Source organism: Primulina eburnea, chromosome 15 (assembly GCF_022965805.1).
Source record: "Primulina eburnea isolate SZY01 chromosome 15, ASM2296580v1, whole genome shotgun sequence".
NCBI classification, from domain to species: Eukaryota; Viridiplantae; Streptophyta; class Magnoliopsida; order Lamiales; family Gesneriaceae; genus Primulina; species Primulina eburnea.
The window spans coordinates 30,023,594-30,044,324 of NC_133115.1; the positions used below are offsets into that span (position 1 = coordinate 30,023,594).

A 20,731-nucleotide genomic window follows, 5' to 3' on the forward strand; every position below is an offset into this window, starting at 1 on the left:
ATAAGAGTAATTTTGAGTGTTTAAATGAGGCAGCAAGTTTTCACATGCCTATTGCTTTGCGTAGGTTGTTTGCTACGATCTTATACATTTTGTAATCCATTGTTTTGTTGTTTGCAACCTTAACTGAAAATTATTATCGTACTATATCTTATATAGACACGATGTATTATAATTATAATAGATTTATCTCTCTATTGCTTAGTTTGAAAACATTTGTCAATGAATTGCTTACTCTATAATATTTATTGCATAATTATGAAACATATATCTCCACGTGCATCGCACGTGCACCTACCTAGTATATATATATATATATATATCCGAGTTTCTTTGATTGTCTTGAAGGATTTTTTTAGTATTGATGATCACTGGAGAATGAAGTTTTTTATATATATTTTTCGGTATGACGGTATTTTACCGATACCGTAGCGAAACTTCAGCATACCGATTTTTCGGTATACTAAAAATTAAGTACGGTAACGGTATCATTTTTCTCATATCGATATTTTCGGTACGGTATACCAGTTATATGGATAACTTGCTCCATCAAATCCTTGTTCTCTCAACTTATACATGCTAAAATTATATCTAGAAAATATCTTATCAATAGCAACTTTGAGTGAGAGTGATGTAGTATTGGTAAGATGTTCAATCCCGATAAAGCATTCATTTATATGTCCACTACTATCCACATAACGGATAACAACTGAGATTTGCTCCTTTGTTGAAACATCACGAGATTCATCAACTAAAATAGAGAACAACGAATCACCAACATCTCTGATAATAACATTAATTGTTTCAGTGGCATAAGCACTCACTATGTCGTTCTGAATATCAGGTGATGTCAACTTGTAATTTTTAGGAGCATTTTTCAATATCACATCATTAATTTCTTTATTATGAGCACCTAAAAATTCCAATTGGATAAGAAAGTTATCTGGATTAAGAGAACTTTCAGTTTCATTGTGACCTCGAAATCATGAATACCCTTGTCGCAACAAAACTCTAATACATGAATATGTAACCTATCTTTACACTTCCAATTTGTGAATCCTTCATTGACAAAAACCTCCTCTCCCGCTTGTTTTCCCTTAGTTGTCTTGAAGAGATAACAAATACAAATAATATGTGGGATCTTTTTCTACATTATACTCCAACCACTCACCAAATTCATTAAACCATGAAGAATTGAACCGTCGCTTACCCCAAATTTTCTTTTTAGAAATTCTTAACTTGAAGGTTGACATGGAATTTTTTGCTAATATGCCATTCGAAGTTGATACTTAACCACTCACCAAATTCATTAAACCAGAAAGCTTTGTACTTCTGGTTCTGGATCTTTTCTTTTAAAAAATCTATGCATTGTAAATATTGATTTCCTGATAAAATAAAAAAATTATAATATGTTTAGCTTATGTAATGTTTAGCTTTACATACATACATACATACATACATATATATAAATATATATATATATATATATATATATATATATATATATATATATATATATAAAACAACTCGCATTGATTTTTTTTTAAAAAGTCGTTATATTTTTTTATGTAATGTTTTTCTAGTTTAATACTTCACAAAATGTGCCAAGATGATGAGAAAATACAATGTTGAAACAATTACAAAGCTATCAACATATAAATCATAATCAATATCTATCACCACGGTATAAAATAACAATCAATAAATTACATAAAAGTATTAGATGCGCAAATTATGAACAAATGGAAGACACTAAATAGGGGAAAAACAATTTCGAACAAATATTAAGATACAAACACCACTTTTGAAATTCTAAAAAAATAAAATGAAAATTAAAGCATAAAATTAAAATTTCTAAATTTATACCTAACTCCACGTAATTAAAGCTAATCAATTATTGAAGCCCTCTTCGCCCCTAGTTGTTGTCTCCTGCCATCTGCTTTGACCCAAATCCAAGACCTTTTCAGTTTTCTTGACAGTGTAATTATATTCTAGGCTTCTAGCGAAGGAACCGTATGTTTTGAATGAATTGTTTAAAGGATATTAAAAAAAATTGGCCCACTTATATTTATAAATACTATTAATTTTTTTTGCCCACATTGGGCCTTAATAAGCTTCGCCCCTTGATTCAATGAAATACGTATGATTAGAAATATCACATCTCAATACATACATGAATAAGACATTTTATTCATTTAATGTTTAGACAAAAACTTGTGTGAGATGGTCTCACGAGTCGTATTTGTGAGACATATCTCTTATTTGAGTCACCCATGAAAAGTATTACTTTTTATGCTAAGAGTACTACTTTTTATTGTGAATATCGGTAGGATTGACACGTCTCTGAGATTAGGATCCGTAAGACGGTCTCACATGAGACCCACTCGTAATCTTTATTATAGTCGAAGTCGCTTATGAACCATGAAATGTTTGATTGTTTGCCAAAAGTTTTCAAATAACTTTAATTCTAGCTGAATTAAGTAAGATTGCATTTGGATTTAAGAGAAAAATTTCAAAACACTCCACATTTGAGTGAATTTGAAATACATCTCAATTACTCAAAAAATAATTAACTGAAATTTGAAATTCATTGTGAAGTGGATTTTGTCAAACAAACCAATTAATTTATTATTATAGATTTGAAATCTCTAAATTCAAATTCTATCCATCCAATGAAATCTGTATGTTACTTGTCTAGATATCACTTGTATATATTCCATAATATTTGTATATCTATATATTTGGTAGGAGAAATAATTAAAATGGGTCTGAGATCTTGTAGAGCCAGGATTATACTCTTACCTTTTCAGAAATTAACATGATTTCTTTGAAATGAAAATGGACCTAGCTAAACAACCCAAGTGCAACTTGTCACTACAAGCAGGAACAAGTCCACTTCCGAATGCATGTGCTAGGGTTTCACTTTCGAAGCAAAGTTCCTATTAAGATAATTGTATCCGCCCCACTAAAAAGAGTGGTCGGATATTAAACGGATTACCATATAGAACGTCACATACGATTCGAGAGCAGTATGCCGGACTTAATTAATCGCCCTTTGTGTGCAGTTGGATAAATCTCTCCCATAAGGCCAATAAGGGAGAGTTCTTGATTTTATATATGGGGATAACGAAACTCCATGATAATAATGATAAGGATAAATGTAAGAATCAAATAGGTAAAAAAAAATCTATTCATTCTTAAACTCTCGACATTTACATATATTTTGTACTCTAGGAACATAATAATTATATACATGTTAGTTAATGGCGTGATTATTTAATAATTATAATTAATTACTCTTACATGATACAGGAAGTTTGAAATAAATCTTCAAACCCTATTTCATATAGACTTTACTCATTTGTCTATCAAAAGTTAGTTGAAGCTCCTTATTTTATTTAAAAAAATTAAAAATCATCTTTGATCTCATTTTTTGGTACGTGACATTGTTATACCTGTCGAGTCTGTCCATAGGCATAGGGCCATGCAAGGTTTCCAGCCTATATACGATGAATATGGGAGTTATATACATATAGCCTATCATGCTTCCGTATAATAAATTAAACATTTTATTTCTTTAACAGGAATGTCGTCTGGTCGTATTCACTGGATTTCACAGACTGGTCCTCCTCATAGCTTAACCACGTAGTTGCAATAGATGGTCCTAATGTAGATCCCTTCAACAGCACTTAGCGCAACTTTGTATTCTTTCCTACCTCAGGGTGTATAATAAATAAATTTAATGTTGAAAATAATACACGAGAGAAGCAATAAGTCTTGGTTTTTTTATTCAAACATACAATATATTATTACATAGTAACCTCCTGTAGAGGAGTAGAAACCTGTTTAGCTACTTATCGTAGCTGAAATTACAACACACATAAACTGAGAATATTGCAATTTTTATTTTGAAAGAAAAATGAAAATATTGTATAATGTCTTCATCTTCTTTCTGTCCTGACATATATAGAAGTCTTGGTGGATTTGATATCTGGACTTCAAACTTGTGAATTGCTTTGTCATTTGTGTCGGACAACATCTTTTAGTTGGTGTACCATTAGTTGTTGGTTTGTCATGTCGTAGTGGTTGAGTGGTTCTTCCTCCAATAATGGAGTTGTTGAATTATATGTCTTCTTTACCTTTTTCGGGAAATATTTTGCTTTTGTATGGTCCCCGGGAAAACTTGACTTATGTGGACATTCACCACTTGGACTTGTCTCTGCATTATTTTATGTCATGTTTGAGCCAAAAACCTTTCTCGAATTCTTTCTCTTTCGAGTTTGGACATTCTGGATAGATTCATTCTCATCATCTTCCCACATGAGTCATATTGCAAAGTTTCCAACGAGTTTCTTTACTCTCTGATAGCTTGCTGTTTCGCATAAGATTTTTTTCTTCAAATATTTCTTCTACAAAGCTTGTAACTTTTCATGTCATAGTATTTAACATAAAAGATCCATTTACAGAATTTTGATAAAACTTAAATGGAAATTGACTTTGTCTATCTTTATGAGACAGACTCATAATCTTCATGCTCGTCTAGTGGAGATGTTGTCTTCAATGAGTCACAAAACAAGATGTGATTTATTCTCCGGAGGATCCTTGATGAACTTCTGAATGTTCATGTATGTTCTTCTCAATTTGATGAAGTGAAAGGCTTCATGTGAGCCTTTCTCGGCTGGTTCTAGTGTTGTACTAAGAGTAAATTTCTATGATATCTCATCTGAACAAATAATTATTATTTACCCATGTTTCACGAATAGTTTCCTTGATCCGTTTTGGTAGTGCTTAGATTTCTGGAAGTTGGGTGATATATCATAAATTGAAACAAGAGTTGTAAATTCATACCATTATTTTACCTTCTTGGGGATATGAATTTGGTTTCATCCATATCCTAGGATACTTTCATGCTACATAAACTCGGATGTGGCTGGGTTGATACTTTTTTCCCCATTTCTCTTAGTTCATTTGGTATACCTGAAATGGAGGAACTATAATTCGTTAGTATCAACCTTAGATTTTTTTTGTCAGTTTGAGGTCTAAGGTTGATATCTCTCTCTTCAATCTTCGATGTGAATGGTTGACTCGAAGGTCGAGATAAGGATCCAGAGCTTCAATTTGTTGCTTTTGCTGACTCATTTAAAGATAATCTCGGCATAGCACTTGTGCTAGGGATACTTGAAACCTCTGCTTCAGATATAGAGTCATGTACTCAAAAACTCTCCATTTGAGAAACCGATGACTTCTCAATAGCCTGGAGAATTGGTTTTTGCAAAATAGACTATAGCCGGATATAAGCATATAGACAACTTGTTATTCGATCAGAGATAATGCTCTTATCAACTTGGTGTAGCCTATCCGTAACTTTTGCATTTAGGACAAGCTTATTGAACTTGGTTTGAAGTATTTCAATATGTTCGCTCAATTGTCTCTGCATTTTCATGATGTCATCGACATTAGAGCTCTTCATCTCTTATTAAGAAATCTACAAAAATATTTTCATGAGATTTAATAATAACAACATTTAAAATATAATTTTGATACAAAATCCGTCATCTCGCTAATATAACCTTCTCAGGTTTAGACTCAATTTTATTTTTCAACAAAGATTTTATCTGTGTATTATCAACTTTTAAGGTAAATTTATTTTTAAGTAAAAATAATGGTCATTTTTCAAAATCAATTTTTACTGCATAAAATTACTTTTTGTTGATATGTCATCATATGACTTTTGCATATGAGAATAGTCCACTACAATACCTACATGAATGTTCTTCATCTGGTGTGAGCTTTGTAAAAATCGTTGTCCACCAATGATCACTGGAATCTTTATATAATACTAAATCATCTTCATCTTGATAAATTGTCATGTTTGGAATATATTTGCAATCTCTTTCAGTTGGTTAAGTCCCTTTGTATGTTTTTATATTCATATAAATCTTGCATCTTTTTTCAGTAATTTACTAAATACTTTCTTGTGTTTTGCTAGGTTCTTAATCAACATTCTGCCTAAATTAACATTTCCTAAGAAACTTTGAAACTGTTTATTTTCTTTTGATTCATCTGGAAAACTTTGCACCTTTTATACTATATGTTCTTGCAGAATTATTCATATCTCATCTATTTCTATTCAAAAAAATTCAATTTTCTTTGTAACTATCTTCTTTTCATATAAGACTAGTCTTTTTCCCTATAAACCTTAGAGAAAATCTCTAAATGTTTAATTAGTTCGATGCTTGGGGATGACATCTCATTTCTTGATGATCCATGCCTAGATTTGTAAGATCTGACTTTTTGTCTTAACTATAATGTTTTTGGTTTCCAATAACTAGTTCCACTTCTTCCCTTTCTGTGGTAAGGATGAGATCTAAAGCTCTTACTTTTCTGCTTTTGTATCTTACTTCCAATATTTGTTAGAAGATCATTTTTTTATAATATAAAGGAGTAGTTTATTAATACCCTTTAATCGTTTGTAATTAATTATAATGCTATCGCATGACATCATTCTGCTAATTTTTCTCTGAGAAATGGGGCCCCTCGTGTCAAAGTATCTGGATGAGCAGGGACATATTCCTAGATAGGGTAGTCATGTCAAAGTATCTGGATGAGCATGGACATATTCCTAGATAGGGTAGTCATTCTCGCAGTTATCTCACTAAGATACTTTCTCGCTAGGACTGACTCTTTTGTCTCTGCCGAGGTCGTGTCCCACACAATTTTAACAGATACGGCCATCATACTCATTTCTAAAAATTTAATGAATCCTTATTTGTTGAGATCAAGTGTTCCTCCTTTAATCCCATAGCTGATGTCTAGTCATTTATGACATATTCTCTATTTTTGAAATCAAATACATCAAGTTTAAGCATAATCACATATGATGTATTGGTTCTAAAACAGATCACCCATATGGTGTTTGGTGAAAGAGAATTTTATTTCTTCTTGATCTTGTTTCCGCTGGGTGTACTTCTCCACCTACTTAAAAATCTGTTTGGGGTCCTCTCATATTTTTATTATGAGATCCTACCCTATCTCTTGGTGGATCATGGGAAGATGACCAAGTTGTTGAGGGAGGTTCATCCTCTATTATATCATCTTTAGATTTATGACCTTTAGATTCACAGAAGATTCTGCAAGGTCTTGAAGATCTTCTAGACCAATCTTCTCTGTAGTTTTCATGAGCTTAATTTTTTTCTAAGATAGTTTTGATCAGATTGATCAGTTTTTCTTTGTCAGATAAAAGTTTTAGCATTACATTGGCCTTCCCTCTTAGGTGTAATAAGGTTTTATTAACAAAAGATGGTGTCATCTTTTCTTACGATATCTTTTTACTAGAATTTGGATTCTTGTTTGAATATTATTTATTGTTCCAAGAGTTTCTTCTTGTTTTTCAAAGATTTCCTCAATTTTATGTGGTATATAATATAACTAATTGTCATAGTTTTGTACTATCTTTTGGAGCTCTCTAAGATCTCCGTAGAGTTTAGAAAAATTCGAAACTATTTCTAAATACCTACTACTTGAATCATGATTTTAACTTATGATTTGATGTGTTCTTCTCTGCTCTTGATGTCTAACATTGTTTCCTGTAAATATTTAATCCCAAACATATGTTCGGAGCCATAATATTTTGAGAAAATCTCCTCCTCAAATATTTAATTACACAATAATAATAATAATATTGTATGTTTAAAATAATTTTATATCAACTCTAATATCATTTATGGTCTAAAAAATCAAACATATTTTTTTTATCGTTTTGTTAAAATCGAGGAACTCAAATTAAATTTATTTTATGATCCACGAGTAAATCTAAAGTAAATTTGAATTGGAAATTCAGAATATATGTACCTTGGTTTTGTCGGTTATCATAACTGTCGGTGATCATTCTAAATTTTTAAGAAATAAAAAACAAGTCTCATTGCCATTTTCCAAAACCAGTGACCTGTATTCTTTTCCCTTAAGAGTTAGGCACGTATGTATATTCTATAATATATATTATTATAAATATTAATATTAATTTTTTAAATGTTCGTGTAAAATATGGTGTTACTTCGATTCAATCGTTAGGGTAATTGATTAAATAGCTATAAAGAGAGTCAAATCAATTTTGGCAAAAAATTGTATGAGACGGTCTCAGGGGTCGTATTTGTGAGACGTATCTCTTATTTGAGTCTTCCATGAAAGATGATTACTTTTTATGCTAAGAGTATTATTTTTTATTATAAATATCGGTAAGGTTGACCCGTCTCATAGATTAAAATCTGTAAGACGGTCTTACATGAGACTCACTCAATCATTTTTCATCCTAGTACAATACGAAAAAATACATGTGACTCATTTATATACATAAAATAAACTCTAGGGCAATATCTTATCGTAAGAGTAGCATCGAATAAACAAAATATCGATATCAAATAAAAAAAATTTAATTTATTGTTTTCCTTTTAGTTTCTCAGTTAATTAATTTAATTACTATAAACGAACACAATCAATGCGATGGAGATGTCACAGCTAAGACGTATTCATTATTTTTTGACAAGCCTATAATACAACAAACCTCGCACTTAATTATTACATATAAATCATCTAAAACTTTTTAAAATTAATTTAATGTAATTTCCACTATATAATAATTATTTCCTCCCATCTTAATTAATATTTTTATTTAAAAATAATAATATAGATGGTGACATCAAAACTGAAAAATACAATTCCAGCTGGTGTGCTCTTTAACTATATTCAAATTTTATATTTTTAAATACTAAATATATAAACGTAAGTGCGTAGGTTTGAACCATTAATGAATTGGGATGTAACGATGGATTCAAGAAAGCAATCATACATTGTGATATGGATATATATATATGTATGTATATATATATATATATATATATATATATATATATATTCAAATTTTATATTTTTAAATACTAAATATATAAACGTAAGTGCGTATGTTTGAACCATTAATGAATTGGGATGTAACGATGGATTCAAGAAAGCAATCATACATTATATATATATATATATATATATATATATATATATATATATATATATATATATATTCAAATTTTATATTTTTAAATACTAAATATATAAACGTAAGTGCGTATGTTTGAACCATTAATGAATTGGGATGTAACGATGGATTCAAGAAAGCAATCATACATTGTGATATGGATATATATATATATATATATATATATATATATATATATATATATATATATATATATATATATATATATATATATATATATATATACATATATATATATATATATATATATATATATATATATATGGATACAAAAATTTTGGGGGCATGAATTCGACCCTACTGAGGGGTGTCAATTTGGGTGGATTAGATGGGTTGGGTCGAGTTGCGCAATAGTATATTCAAAAATTGCTCAACCCGAACCCAACCTGAACCCGAGCCAATCCGAAAATTCTCAACTCGAATCAACCCGTATAACATGATTTTAAATTTTTTATAATTGTTTTAAAGAAAATTAAATAAAATTCAAAAACATAATGCTAAAATTTTAATTTAAACACATAATAATAAAATATCCCTTATATATATGATTTAAATTTGAAAATCTAATTAGAAAAATAAAGTATATTTACTAAATCAAATAAAAAATGTTCAAAATAAATATTAAATTATGAAAATTTATGATATAAATATACGATAAACATTTTTTCAGCCATACAATATATAACAATGTAGGGAATATTTATTAATTATATATATTTAAAAAAAATAAAATTTTTGGGTCAACCCGAACCCAACCCAACCCGATCATTTTTTCGGGGCAGCTATAGGGTCGAACCCGATCTGACCCGAACCGAAAATCTCAGACTCAAACCTGATTTTTTTCAAGTTCAACTGTGTCGAATTGATGAGTCGTGTCTAATCTTGATACCCTTACACCTACTCAAATCCTGCCAAGAACCATCGGGATGGCAATGGGACCAATTATTGACATGCGTCATCGTGCCATCTATTTCCCATACCACCGTTCAGCTATCAAAGTTTTTTTTTTTCCTAATCGTATATTTGTTATATTTGGATTTCGAATTTATATTTCGTCTTAAATTTGAGACACGAAGATTTTTTATTTATATAAATACGTGTGTGTTATAATATGGACGCATATATTCAAATAATGATAGATAAATGAGCGGATAGATCCCTCCCTAGCTAGCGCTTGCAGTAGGTGGTGGTCCTAGCTAGCCATCTTAACTTGTAGACTTTTGCTCCGTAATGGATGTCTGAATCGGTGAAACAGGTTAATATTTTATCGATATTTATAAGTTTAATTCTTTCTATTAGAATTTTTTCGGACGAACTTGTTGGACAAAATTTGTTTACTGTTATCAATACATGCATTAGTGTGATTTGCAGGATATTGTGTCATCTCAAAGATTTACCTAGTGCCCTGCAAATTCAAGCGATTGCGGGTTTCATCTTTAAAAAACAAAACAGAAAAAGAAGAAACAAAAAAAAATATTAAATATGACATATAATTGCATTAAAATAAGCTTATAATCACATCTTTAAATATATACTAGCTACTCTGCACACGCGGTGCGTGTGTGTACAATTTTTTTTATAATTATTTATGGACTAAAATGAAATTTGACAAATTATCGAGATATTAAAGTGCTATTTGAATAATTGTAATAAAAAAAATAAAAACAAAAATGTTTTTTGAAATTAAAAAAAAAAAACAAAAATGTAATTTTGATATCAAATAGGGGCAAAATAGGGAAACCAAAAAACAGACCAAAGACACTAAAAACAGTTATTCTAATATGCTTAAACTTAATAAATAGTAAAAGATGTTGTTAATCGGTAAAAAAGTAAAAACTTCACACACACAAAACAGACTTCCCCGGGGTTTGCATGCGGCCGCTGGAACTTCACCTTTCTAATATTTTATACTACCTTTCCGCATTTGTTATTTGGCTTCATCAAACTTTACAAATGTAGAAGAATATTCAATGTAGTGGTTCTTTAACCCCATCAAAGCTCATTTTATTTAATAATGATTCGTTTATTATTAAATAATAAATCTTTTGTGTGACAATTTTACGGATTTTTATTTGTGTGACGAATCAATCTAGTCCTGATTTACAATAAAAAATAATATTTTGGCATAAAAAATAATATTTTTTCGCGAGTGATCCAAATAGAATATATGTCTCACATAATTGACTCATGAGACCATCTCACTAAAGTTTTTATTATTATTAATTGATACATAAACTATGGAAAATTATTTAACTTGTACAAGTTACCTAGAATTGATATGATTGAAATGGAAACGGCTATTGTGAGGCTCGGAGTCAAAGAGGGCAAAGGGTGATCGTCGCTGTCATGAGGTTGCACGGACAATGAGCGGCTCTTGGTAGGCTTTTAGGCGAAGAAAACATGAATGAACCGATCTTACACCAGAATGAGAGTGACTCTAAAACTGTTCAGATATGAGACTGTGCAGTTGAGGAGGGCTTAAAAGATTTGATATGTAATACTTATATCAAGAAAGTGAATCTTCTTTTCGGTAGATCATCATATAAGAACTCCAAATTTAAGCGTGCTTGAATTGGGGCAATTCTGGATGGGTGACCCACTGAAAAGTTTTCCTAAGATACGTTTGAGTGAGGATATAAGCACGCTGGAAAGACTCGTCTTGGTACAGTGATGACAGTCATCAAATCTGAGCGTTACAGTTGGTATCAGAGCCGACCTCTTTTAGTACGGTGTGGTTCGGAGACGAACCAAGCTGAAGCAGGTGGGCATGTGAGGCCCGAGACCAAAAAGGGCGGGGAGTGATCGTCAGCGCCATTAGGTTGCACGGACAATGAGCGGCTCTTTGCAGGCTTCTAGGCGAAAAGAACATGAATGAACCGATCTTACACCGGAAGGAGATGAATTCCAAAACTGTTCAGGTATGAGACTGTGCAGTTGATAATAGCTTAAAAGATTTGATTATCAAGAAGGTGCATCTTTTTTTTCGATAGCTTACCACATAAGAACTCCAAAATTAAACATTCTTGAATTGAGGCAATTTTGGGATATGTATCCTTGTGAAGTTTTACTAAGGTGCATGTAAATGAGGACATAAACACACTAGAAAAACTAATGTTGATATAGTGAAGACAATCGTTGAATTTTGGAAGTTACAATTATTTTTTATATATATAAATCCTTAAAGAAATATTCGATAGCACAACAAGCGTTTGGTGATTAAAAAAATATCTATTTAGAATATAGTTCACGTTGAGTATGTGAAAGTGTGGATAAACATATTATTATAGAAAAATAAAAAATATTATAGTATAATACACTGTATACTTTTCCAAGTGACAATTTTGTGGTAGGTAAAATTCGTTAGTTCACAAGAACGCCACCGCACCGAATGGCACGGTTCGAAGGCAACGTCACCGCAGGTAGAAGGGAAATGCTAATCCCACGCAACTGTGCTGAAATATAAGGAAAGCCCCGCTGTGATTTCGACACGTGTTATGTGATGGTGACAATAAAAAGGCCGATGTGGGCACATACGGCTTAGGATCTCAGGGTTTTTTTTAAAAATATAATATTTTTAAAAGTTATTTATTAAAATATAACAGATTTAAAAGTTTGACAAAAATATAGTAATCCGGAGGTTGGATTTCCGGATTCAGAATCCGCAGAACGGATTCTCCATCGGCGACGGTTTAACCAAAACCGTCGCTATTAGCGACGGTATTTCAAACACCGTCGCTGAGGCATGGCGAAGAAGAGTAGCACCTGGTGGTACAGATGGGTCCGTGTCTTTTTTTTTTTTATATATAACAATTCAGTGATTCTCTTTCCCTTATAAATTGCGTCGATTGTGTGCTTAACGGAATTTTTAATTTGATTTGATAGTTTTCTGTCGCATATCAATTTATCTCATCCTTCAGCTCAAAATATATTTTAATTTCTCAAAAAATAAAATAACGATATTTCACATATAAATTTAATTCCATAACAATAATATATTAAATTTAAAATCTGCTATATTTTACTTGTATGAAATAACCTGTAAAAGTTAAGCTTTATTACAAAAACAAAAATTATAAAACAATATTAATTCAATAATAATAAAATTGATGAATTAAAGAATTTTATTCAATCACAATCACAAAGTTATAATTTATTTCACATAATAATATATTACAAAGACATTGGCCGTACACATATTTAATCAAAATTACAAAATTAATATTATATTAATATAAAAAATAAAAAATAAAATAAAATTATAATAATAGTATAATGTAACTGAAAAATTTATAATTCACGTAATACAACATAAATAATATAATTAAAATATAACAAATTATTAAAATTACTTTTTCAAATGTGATATTATGAAATTTGTAATTATATCAGCTACCGGAGTTTAACATCTGCAATAAATTACAAACATTATCAGAAATAATATACAAAAAACAATTAAATGTAGAAAGAAAAAACAGAAATTCGAATTAGTCTTGGTGCAATTCTCCGAAATTCTGATACTCAACACAATTCTCAAAAATCAAATTCTGAATTACTGAGAGTCGGCGCAATTCCCTCAAATTCTGATATGCGACAGAAAACTATCAAATCAAATTAAGAATTCCGTTAAGCACACGATCGACGCAATTTATAAGGGAAAGAGAATCACTGAATTTTTATATAAAAAAAGACACGGACCGAAAAAAAAAAACTGCTCAAAAAGAGTGTCGAAACTGAAAAGTTGAGCTGAAGGATGAGATGAATTCGTCAAATACGTGCAATTTATAGGCATGAGAACGCGAGTAGGAAGAAAATCCTTGCCTTACAAAACCGTCGCAATTTGCGACGGTTTTTGGAATACCGTCGCTATTAGCGACGGTTTTGGTTAAACCGTCGCCGACGGAAAATCCGTGTCAGTCTACTGCGGATTCTGAATCCGGAAATCCAACCTCCGGATTATTATATTTTTGTAAAACTTTTAAATCTGCTATATTTTAATAAATAACTTTTAAAAATATTATATTTTTAAAAAAAACCCTAGGATCTCAAGCCTGTCCCCCATTAGAATGTGTGGTGTCTCAAGATTAGCATTTATTTATTTAAAATTTTAAATGAGATAAAAATGTGTTGTTACTATATAAATAAATACATATATTATATGTGGATTTTTCTTTCTGTATTTTATATACTATATCATGTTTTCAATATCACGGGATAAGAAATTTAAATGAAATTTCCATTTGTGTTGAAGTAAAAGAGAGATGGAAATCAAGGATCAATTAGCTGCATAAGATTATTAAATGAAATGAATGAGCTTAATTATTTTAAGCTTTAATATTTGGTTGAAGAATCATTAATAATGATGTTATCCGGATGAATCGAGTACGATATAAGTGGACAATTCACCGGATAATGAAGATAATTTTGTGTTTAGGAAATTTAAGCAAGAATAATGGCTTCAGTTGAGACCTATAAACAAGAAAAGAACTTGTGAATGGGTGCCGGAGGAGTGTCTGACATAGCCACTCCGATATTAAAGTCAGCATGTTTGAAAAATTAAGAACACAAGTAATATATGTGTATGCTTGAGAGTCAAAAATCCAGAATCCGTAAATAAGAAGTATACCTGCTATTTATAGTAGTAAATATCATCATTACCTAGTTTTCAATGCCACCTGCTAAGTATGACAAGTCGGCTGTCCATATTTTTTGCTTATGATGACTTCTAAAACACGTCAAGCCCACGTTGCTCTGACAGATTAGACAACACATACCAATCACACTCGAGTGTGGTACAGTTCTCGAGATAGCTCGGGTGGTAAGGTACCCGATAGTTTGTATGAGAGCTCGGACTCTTGATTGCCAAGAAAGAGGATAAATGCCCAGTTGATGAAGATAGTTTTTGACATATAGGCTCTGATTTGCGACCCGAATCTTTATGGGGTATCAAATAATATTTGTACAACATGGAAATAAACTATTATATTTTTAAAAAGAGTTGATATCCAACTACCATTAAAAGGTGAAATATAGGGTATTTTGGCCATTTAATTAATTTTAAAGATAAGATAGAGTGTAAATAACAATTTTCTTCCATAATTATGGAGTCAAAACAATTCATTGTACTTGTAAAATTATTTTTATTACATACTATTACCTGTCTTCACGAAATAATTCTCATAACTGAATACTATATAAGCAAAAGTCGAGTTGTTTGGCCAATGTTCTTCCTAGCATAAGCTCTTTTTATATTAGGATATATTCTCTTATTATGTTTAATTTTTCGGTACATTTGATGCAATTTTGGACTTTTTAAAATATTACGCCTTTGATATTACGAAATTTAAATCCACAACATATGATTAAATATCTTTATATATTTTAAAATATATATTTATATAGTTACAACTTTTTTCAGGCTGAAAATAAAATCTTGATTTTTAAAACATATATATATATATATATATATATATATATATATATATATATATATATATATATAGACACACACACACACACAAAGCCAAACAGGGAAAATGGGAAATATAAAAATCTTTAAAATGCCCGGCAAAATTACACAAGCTGGTTAGATCTCCAAACTACATTTTTTCCCCCGAAGAAAAGAGTGCCTCCCCCAAGAAATTCTACAAACATTTCTCAATAATCAGATTCTCAAAATCCGGGACTCCTTTCATAGATTTGGTCAAATACTTGCACTTTTCCCTTATTTAGCTCATTATTTCAATATAATCCTTATACTTATTACTACATTAAAAAAACATCAAACATGATTAAATTCCATCGGTGACGAGGGTACTTGGGAGTATACATGCTTTGTAGTTTTATTTTATTCTTGGAATATTTAGTGGAAAGTGAGTGGCAATGGCGAACTGGATGGGATTTTGGGTTGTGATTTTTATTGGGATAGTTTCGATCAAATGGGGTGTTGAAAGTTTCGAATTTGACGAGGTTTTTAGGAAGAATAGAACAAGATTTTCGTTCTTGGAGTCCATTTCTTACTTGGACACCATATATGGAGTGTCTGCTGCAGCTCCTCCAGCCAATGCTCTCATGGTGGGTCTCACTCTTATTCAAGGAGCTGCTTCTAAAGGGGCTGGTATATCTTTCCTTTTCCAAAGGCTCTCTAAATCTAGGATTTTGGTTCTCTTCTCTTTCAAGATTCATTTTTTGTAGCAAAATTGTCGAGGGAATTGAGTTTCTTCCACTGTTTTGAGGTTTAATCATACTTTCCAATGTGTTACTTTGCACTGAATTTCTGTAAAGATTATGATTAGATTTCTGGGGATTTCTGTTCTTTTCTTTTCTATTCTCATGATCTTTATTTCAAACCTGTTTTTGGCATTGTATACGTTTTGTTTGTTTAGTTTAACTTTTGGTTTAGTTTTTCCTCTCAGGATTCTCCTTCTGCACCGTAATGGATCTCCAATCTTATGTTCTATTTCTAGTTCGTTAATTTTTTTGATGATTTTTTAAATTTAGACTTTTGTTCTGAAAAAAAAATATATTATATTATAGTTGTCTTCTCTACTGTAATAATTCATTTTCCACTTGTTGAATGCATAATTCATGGAGTGAATTAATTGAGAGGCTTTTGTTGTATAGCTATGACGTTACTTTACAACTGTTATGGCTAATGAGTCCATCAATAAGAGTTTGTTACGCAGTTGATTATGCCGAGCTGTCTTTTCTGGTAGCTATAATTAGAACTCACATGCCATGAAAAAATACTTTATGGTTGATGGATTTAAACTTTAATGCTTGAAAATGAAAGTTTTTTTTTGGTACAATTTGGGGAGGTTTTTTTTAATTGTCTCCAGGTTCAAATCCTTGGCCTGTCCCACAGTAGCGTGGAATGGACAGTTTTTCAAGGAAGTATAGCAAGATTTTGTTACTTTTGAGTGTAACAGTTTTCATTATTTGCAACTCATTTCAGTATGTTTGGATGGTACTCTACCTGGCTATCACTTGCATGGTGGATTTGGAACTGGAGCAAACAGTTGGCTTATCCAGTTGGAGGTTTGTACACAAAGCTTTGAAAATCGTCATTTTCTTGATTGAGTTCAATATCTATCAGGTTTTTTCATGATTTTTGAGTTTGGTGTAAATTTATGAACTTGTGTTAAACAAAATACATTTTTATCCCTTTTGAATTTAAATTCTTTTGTTTATTCGGGCTTCAATGGGTGGCCATATTCCGTGTCCATTTATGAATCACTGATTTTCCAGGGTTGTTGCACTGAGATTATTTTCCTATCTGAGCTAATGGGTAATTTTGAGTAACCAGGCATTCAAGATGATACGTACTGTTTTTGTTTTCTATTATGAGACCTTATCTTTGAGACTTGTGTCAGGGTGGAGGGTGGTGCAACACTATAAGATCCTGTGTTTTCCGTAAAACCACACGTCGTGGATCATCCAAATACTTTGAGAAAGAACTTCCTTTTACAGGGATACTAAGCAACAAGGCTCAGGAAAATCCAGGTTCAATACAGAGAAACTTGTTAATTTTGTCAATCACATTCTCATCTTGATTGCTTTATCATTTATATGATCTTAATATTCAACTTGCAGATTTTTTTAACTGGAACAGAGTAAAGATACGATATTGCGATGGGGCCTCCTTTGCCGGTGATGGTGAAAACAAGGTACATGCCATTTTTAGCCATGACATTCTATCTATTATTTAATTGTAAATCTGTGTTTCCTGCACAATTACTAGCTATTGTTCTATGGGTTTTTGTTGGCATCTTTCAAATTTCCGGACCCAAAAGCCCATACAAGCAAGAGTTTGCACAATTACCCCCAACTGCCAAATGATTTGTATCTCCCTCATTTTATGAGAATGATTAGTAATCGAAGTTTCCCAGAAAATATATCGCATACAAACTTATAAAAGCCCACATGCAAATGCAATGTGACGCGAGATATGCGACATGTGTATCACACATTTGGTGCGTATTCTATGTTTTAATGGAAATACTTTACCTACTGATCTGATTAGTGTTCAAGACTTCAAGCTTCCAAAATGTATTTCATCTATTAAAAAAAAGCATGTTAGTGCAGGCTGCAGCATTGCAGTTCAGAGGACAACGTATATGGCAAGCAGCAATTGAAGAGCTGATGTCGAAAGGAATGCGTAATGCTGACCATGTAATCAAATTAGAATGCTACTTCTTTTAATTAAAAGTCACTCTGCATGTCTAAATTTACTTAACAACAAATTCTGATAATGAAATTAAAATCTGACATTTAAAACTGTCAATATAATTTCAACTCAAAAATCCATGCTGATTTTATGCTTTAATATTTTTAAAATTCTTTTCAGGCACTTCTTTCCGGTTGCTCTGCGGGTGGTTTAGCTTCTATATTGCATTGTGACGAGTTTCGAGATTTTTTTCCAGCAAGTACAAAAGTGAAATGTTTGAGCGATGCTGGATTGTTTATGGACGCGTAATTTCCAAATCTTAATACAACATTTCCTTTTCAGTAATTTTGTCGTATAATCTATCCACATTTTTTTCCTTCGCAGCACCGATGTATCTGGAGGACACACAATGCGAACTTTCTTTGGCGGTGTTGTTAGCTTACAGGTACTTGGATTAATCAAAGTTATGATTTAACATGTTCATGTAGCTGTAAATGTATCCCGAGTTTTTGAGTTAGATGGCGCTGAAGGATATTTTAGCCATGGATTATATCAACTGACACACTTTACTGCTGAGTGGTATTTCCTAGCCAGTGTTCTTTGAGATGCAACCAACTCTATGTTGAAATGGGATAAAAGTATTTCTGTAGTCTTCGTTTTGAGAAGTCATTACAAGTTCGATATGTTACAGGGTGTTCAAAGCCACCTAGCTAGAACTTGTACCAGCCACCTCGATCCAACATCAGTAAGATTTCAGTGCACGGTTTTTTTTCACAGCTCCATCATATTTATGTACCTCATCTAATTTCTCTCCAATTGTGCTGTTATATATTGCAGTGTTTCTTCCCTCAGAATTTAGTTGCAAACATCAAAACCCCTTTGTTCATTCTCAATGCTGCTTATGATTCATGGCAGGTAGGAAACTGTTTTAGTATTTTAGCTTCCTTTTTGAAAGCACAAAAATTATTGTCGGACCACCTTTCATGAGCTTCAACAGCTAGAAAAAGTTGTTTCAAATACTATATTGGAGTTAGGGATCACATATCCACCAAAATCCATATATTTCATTTACTTGGGATTTGGAGCTTATGTCTAGATGTTTGTTGGTTAGCACCCGGCAGATGTATATATATTTTTTGGTCTCCAACTTATAGATGGTGGACGTGTTAAAAACTATTGTTAGACTACTTTCTAAGAACTGGAACTTTTCGAAAAAAATCTTTTCGGACACTAATTTTTCAACAGGTTTGAATGACTCTATGTTACAAGGAGTGTAATATATGCAAATAAATTCTTCTTCTCATCTCGTATTCAGGTCCAACAAAGCTTGGCTCCTCCATCAGCTGATCCAAGTGGGACGTGGCGCGAATGTAAAATGGACAATGAAAAATGTTCAGCAACACAGCTTCAATTTCTGCAAGGTGATTAATTCCACTTGTTGAATTTTATAAGCTATTAGTTTTCTCATGTTTGGAGCATTTCAAGTTCTCAATGGTTCTGCTTTGGATTAGGTTTTAGAAATTCAATGCTGAATGCAATAAAAGGAGTGGAAAGGTTGAGTCAAAATGGCTTGTTCATAAATTCTTGTTTCGCCCACTGCCAATCCGAGAGGCAGGATACTTGGTTCGCAGATGACTCTCCGGTAATTGGGAATAAGGTATGTTTTCTCAAGAAACTACTTTGATTCCATTACTTAATTCAAATTAGTTACTTCTACATGCCTTCTGAAGGTTTTTGATTGTAAGACTCTTTCTCACATACAATGTGAAAGGAAAAAAGTTCACGCAAATTTTTAGTTATGGCTCGTATTTGTAAAGTAAAGATATAAGTATCGTGCTGGAGCAATAATTTTCTACACTGGCGCGACGTTCTAAAAATGCGGTGACGATGTTTGATAGTAAATACTAAATTTGATCGAGTTTGTTTAACTGGGCGATGATATTATTTTGCAGGCAATCGCCATTTCTGTTGGAGATTGGTATTTTGATCGTGGAAGTAGCAAGGCGATTGACTGCGCGTATCCATGCGACAAAACATGTCACAACCTGGTATTCAATTGAACCAGTAGTATTATTTAATACTTATACACCATTGTTGGTTTGATCAATTGATCATCAAATATAACTAGTAATTTAAGCAGCCATTTGTTGCAAGGAAGAAAAATAAAAGAAAATTCTAAGGCAATAAATAGCCTATTCTGCTGTGAAATTATGTACCGCATTGGACAACTTGGGCCATGTTTGGATCTTGGATTTTATTAAAGAAAACAGCTGTGAAACTCTAAAAGACATTTTATATTCATGCTCTTAGAAATATACTCAATGTACCACATTTATTTTGCCATGGAAAAGCACTACATTATGTACGACATCTCAAGTTCAAGACCATAAGTTGAGAAATGTCACGTCCCACGCTCGAGGCGTATCGACATTGTTTAACAAATAAAATTCGGAAACAACAAGCTTCGTAATAAATTATAAATCAATATGTTTCATACATAAATAACCATGTAATTAAATTTGTCT

The 20,731-nt window shown here is 31.7% G+C and overlaps 1 protein-coding gene across 1 annotated transcript; it reads left to right on the forward strand.

The window, feature by feature from the left end:
* The first annotated feature begins 15,565 nt into the window (after positions 1-15,565).
* Positions 15,566-20,503, forward strand: LOC140814032 (pectin acetylesterase 12-like). Its single transcript, XM_073172884.1, has 12 exons — positions 15,566-16,157; positions 16,995-17,077; positions 17,413-17,542; positions 17,633-17,706; positions 18,125-18,211; positions 18,387-18,511; positions 18,591-18,651; positions 18,898-18,951; positions 19,044-19,121; positions 19,522-19,627; positions 19,718-19,863; positions 20,159-20,503. Exons 1-12 carry the CDS (start codon positions 15,923-15,925, stop codon positions 20,264-20,266), a joined length of 1,287 nt encoding a protein of 428 aa, XP_073028985.1. The 5' UTR covers positions 15,566-15,922; the 3' UTR covers positions 20,267-20,503.
* Positions 20,504-20,731: the final 228 nt, after the last annotated feature.

Bases quoted from the DNA above. Each gene is read 5' to 3' on its own strand.
- LOC140814032 (XM_073172884.1), top strand. From the start codon at position 15,923: ATGGCGAACTGGATGGGATTTTGGGTTGTGATTTTTATTGGGATAGTT. The intron at 18,212-18,386 runs GTAATCAAATTA...AATTCTTTTCAG, and splicing joins GAATGCGTAATGCTGACCAT to GCACTTCTTTCCGGTTGCTC. The intron at 19,628-19,717 runs GTGATTAATTCC...GCTTTGGATTAG, and splicing joins ACAGCTTCAATTTCTGCAAG to GTTTTAGAAATTCAATGCTG.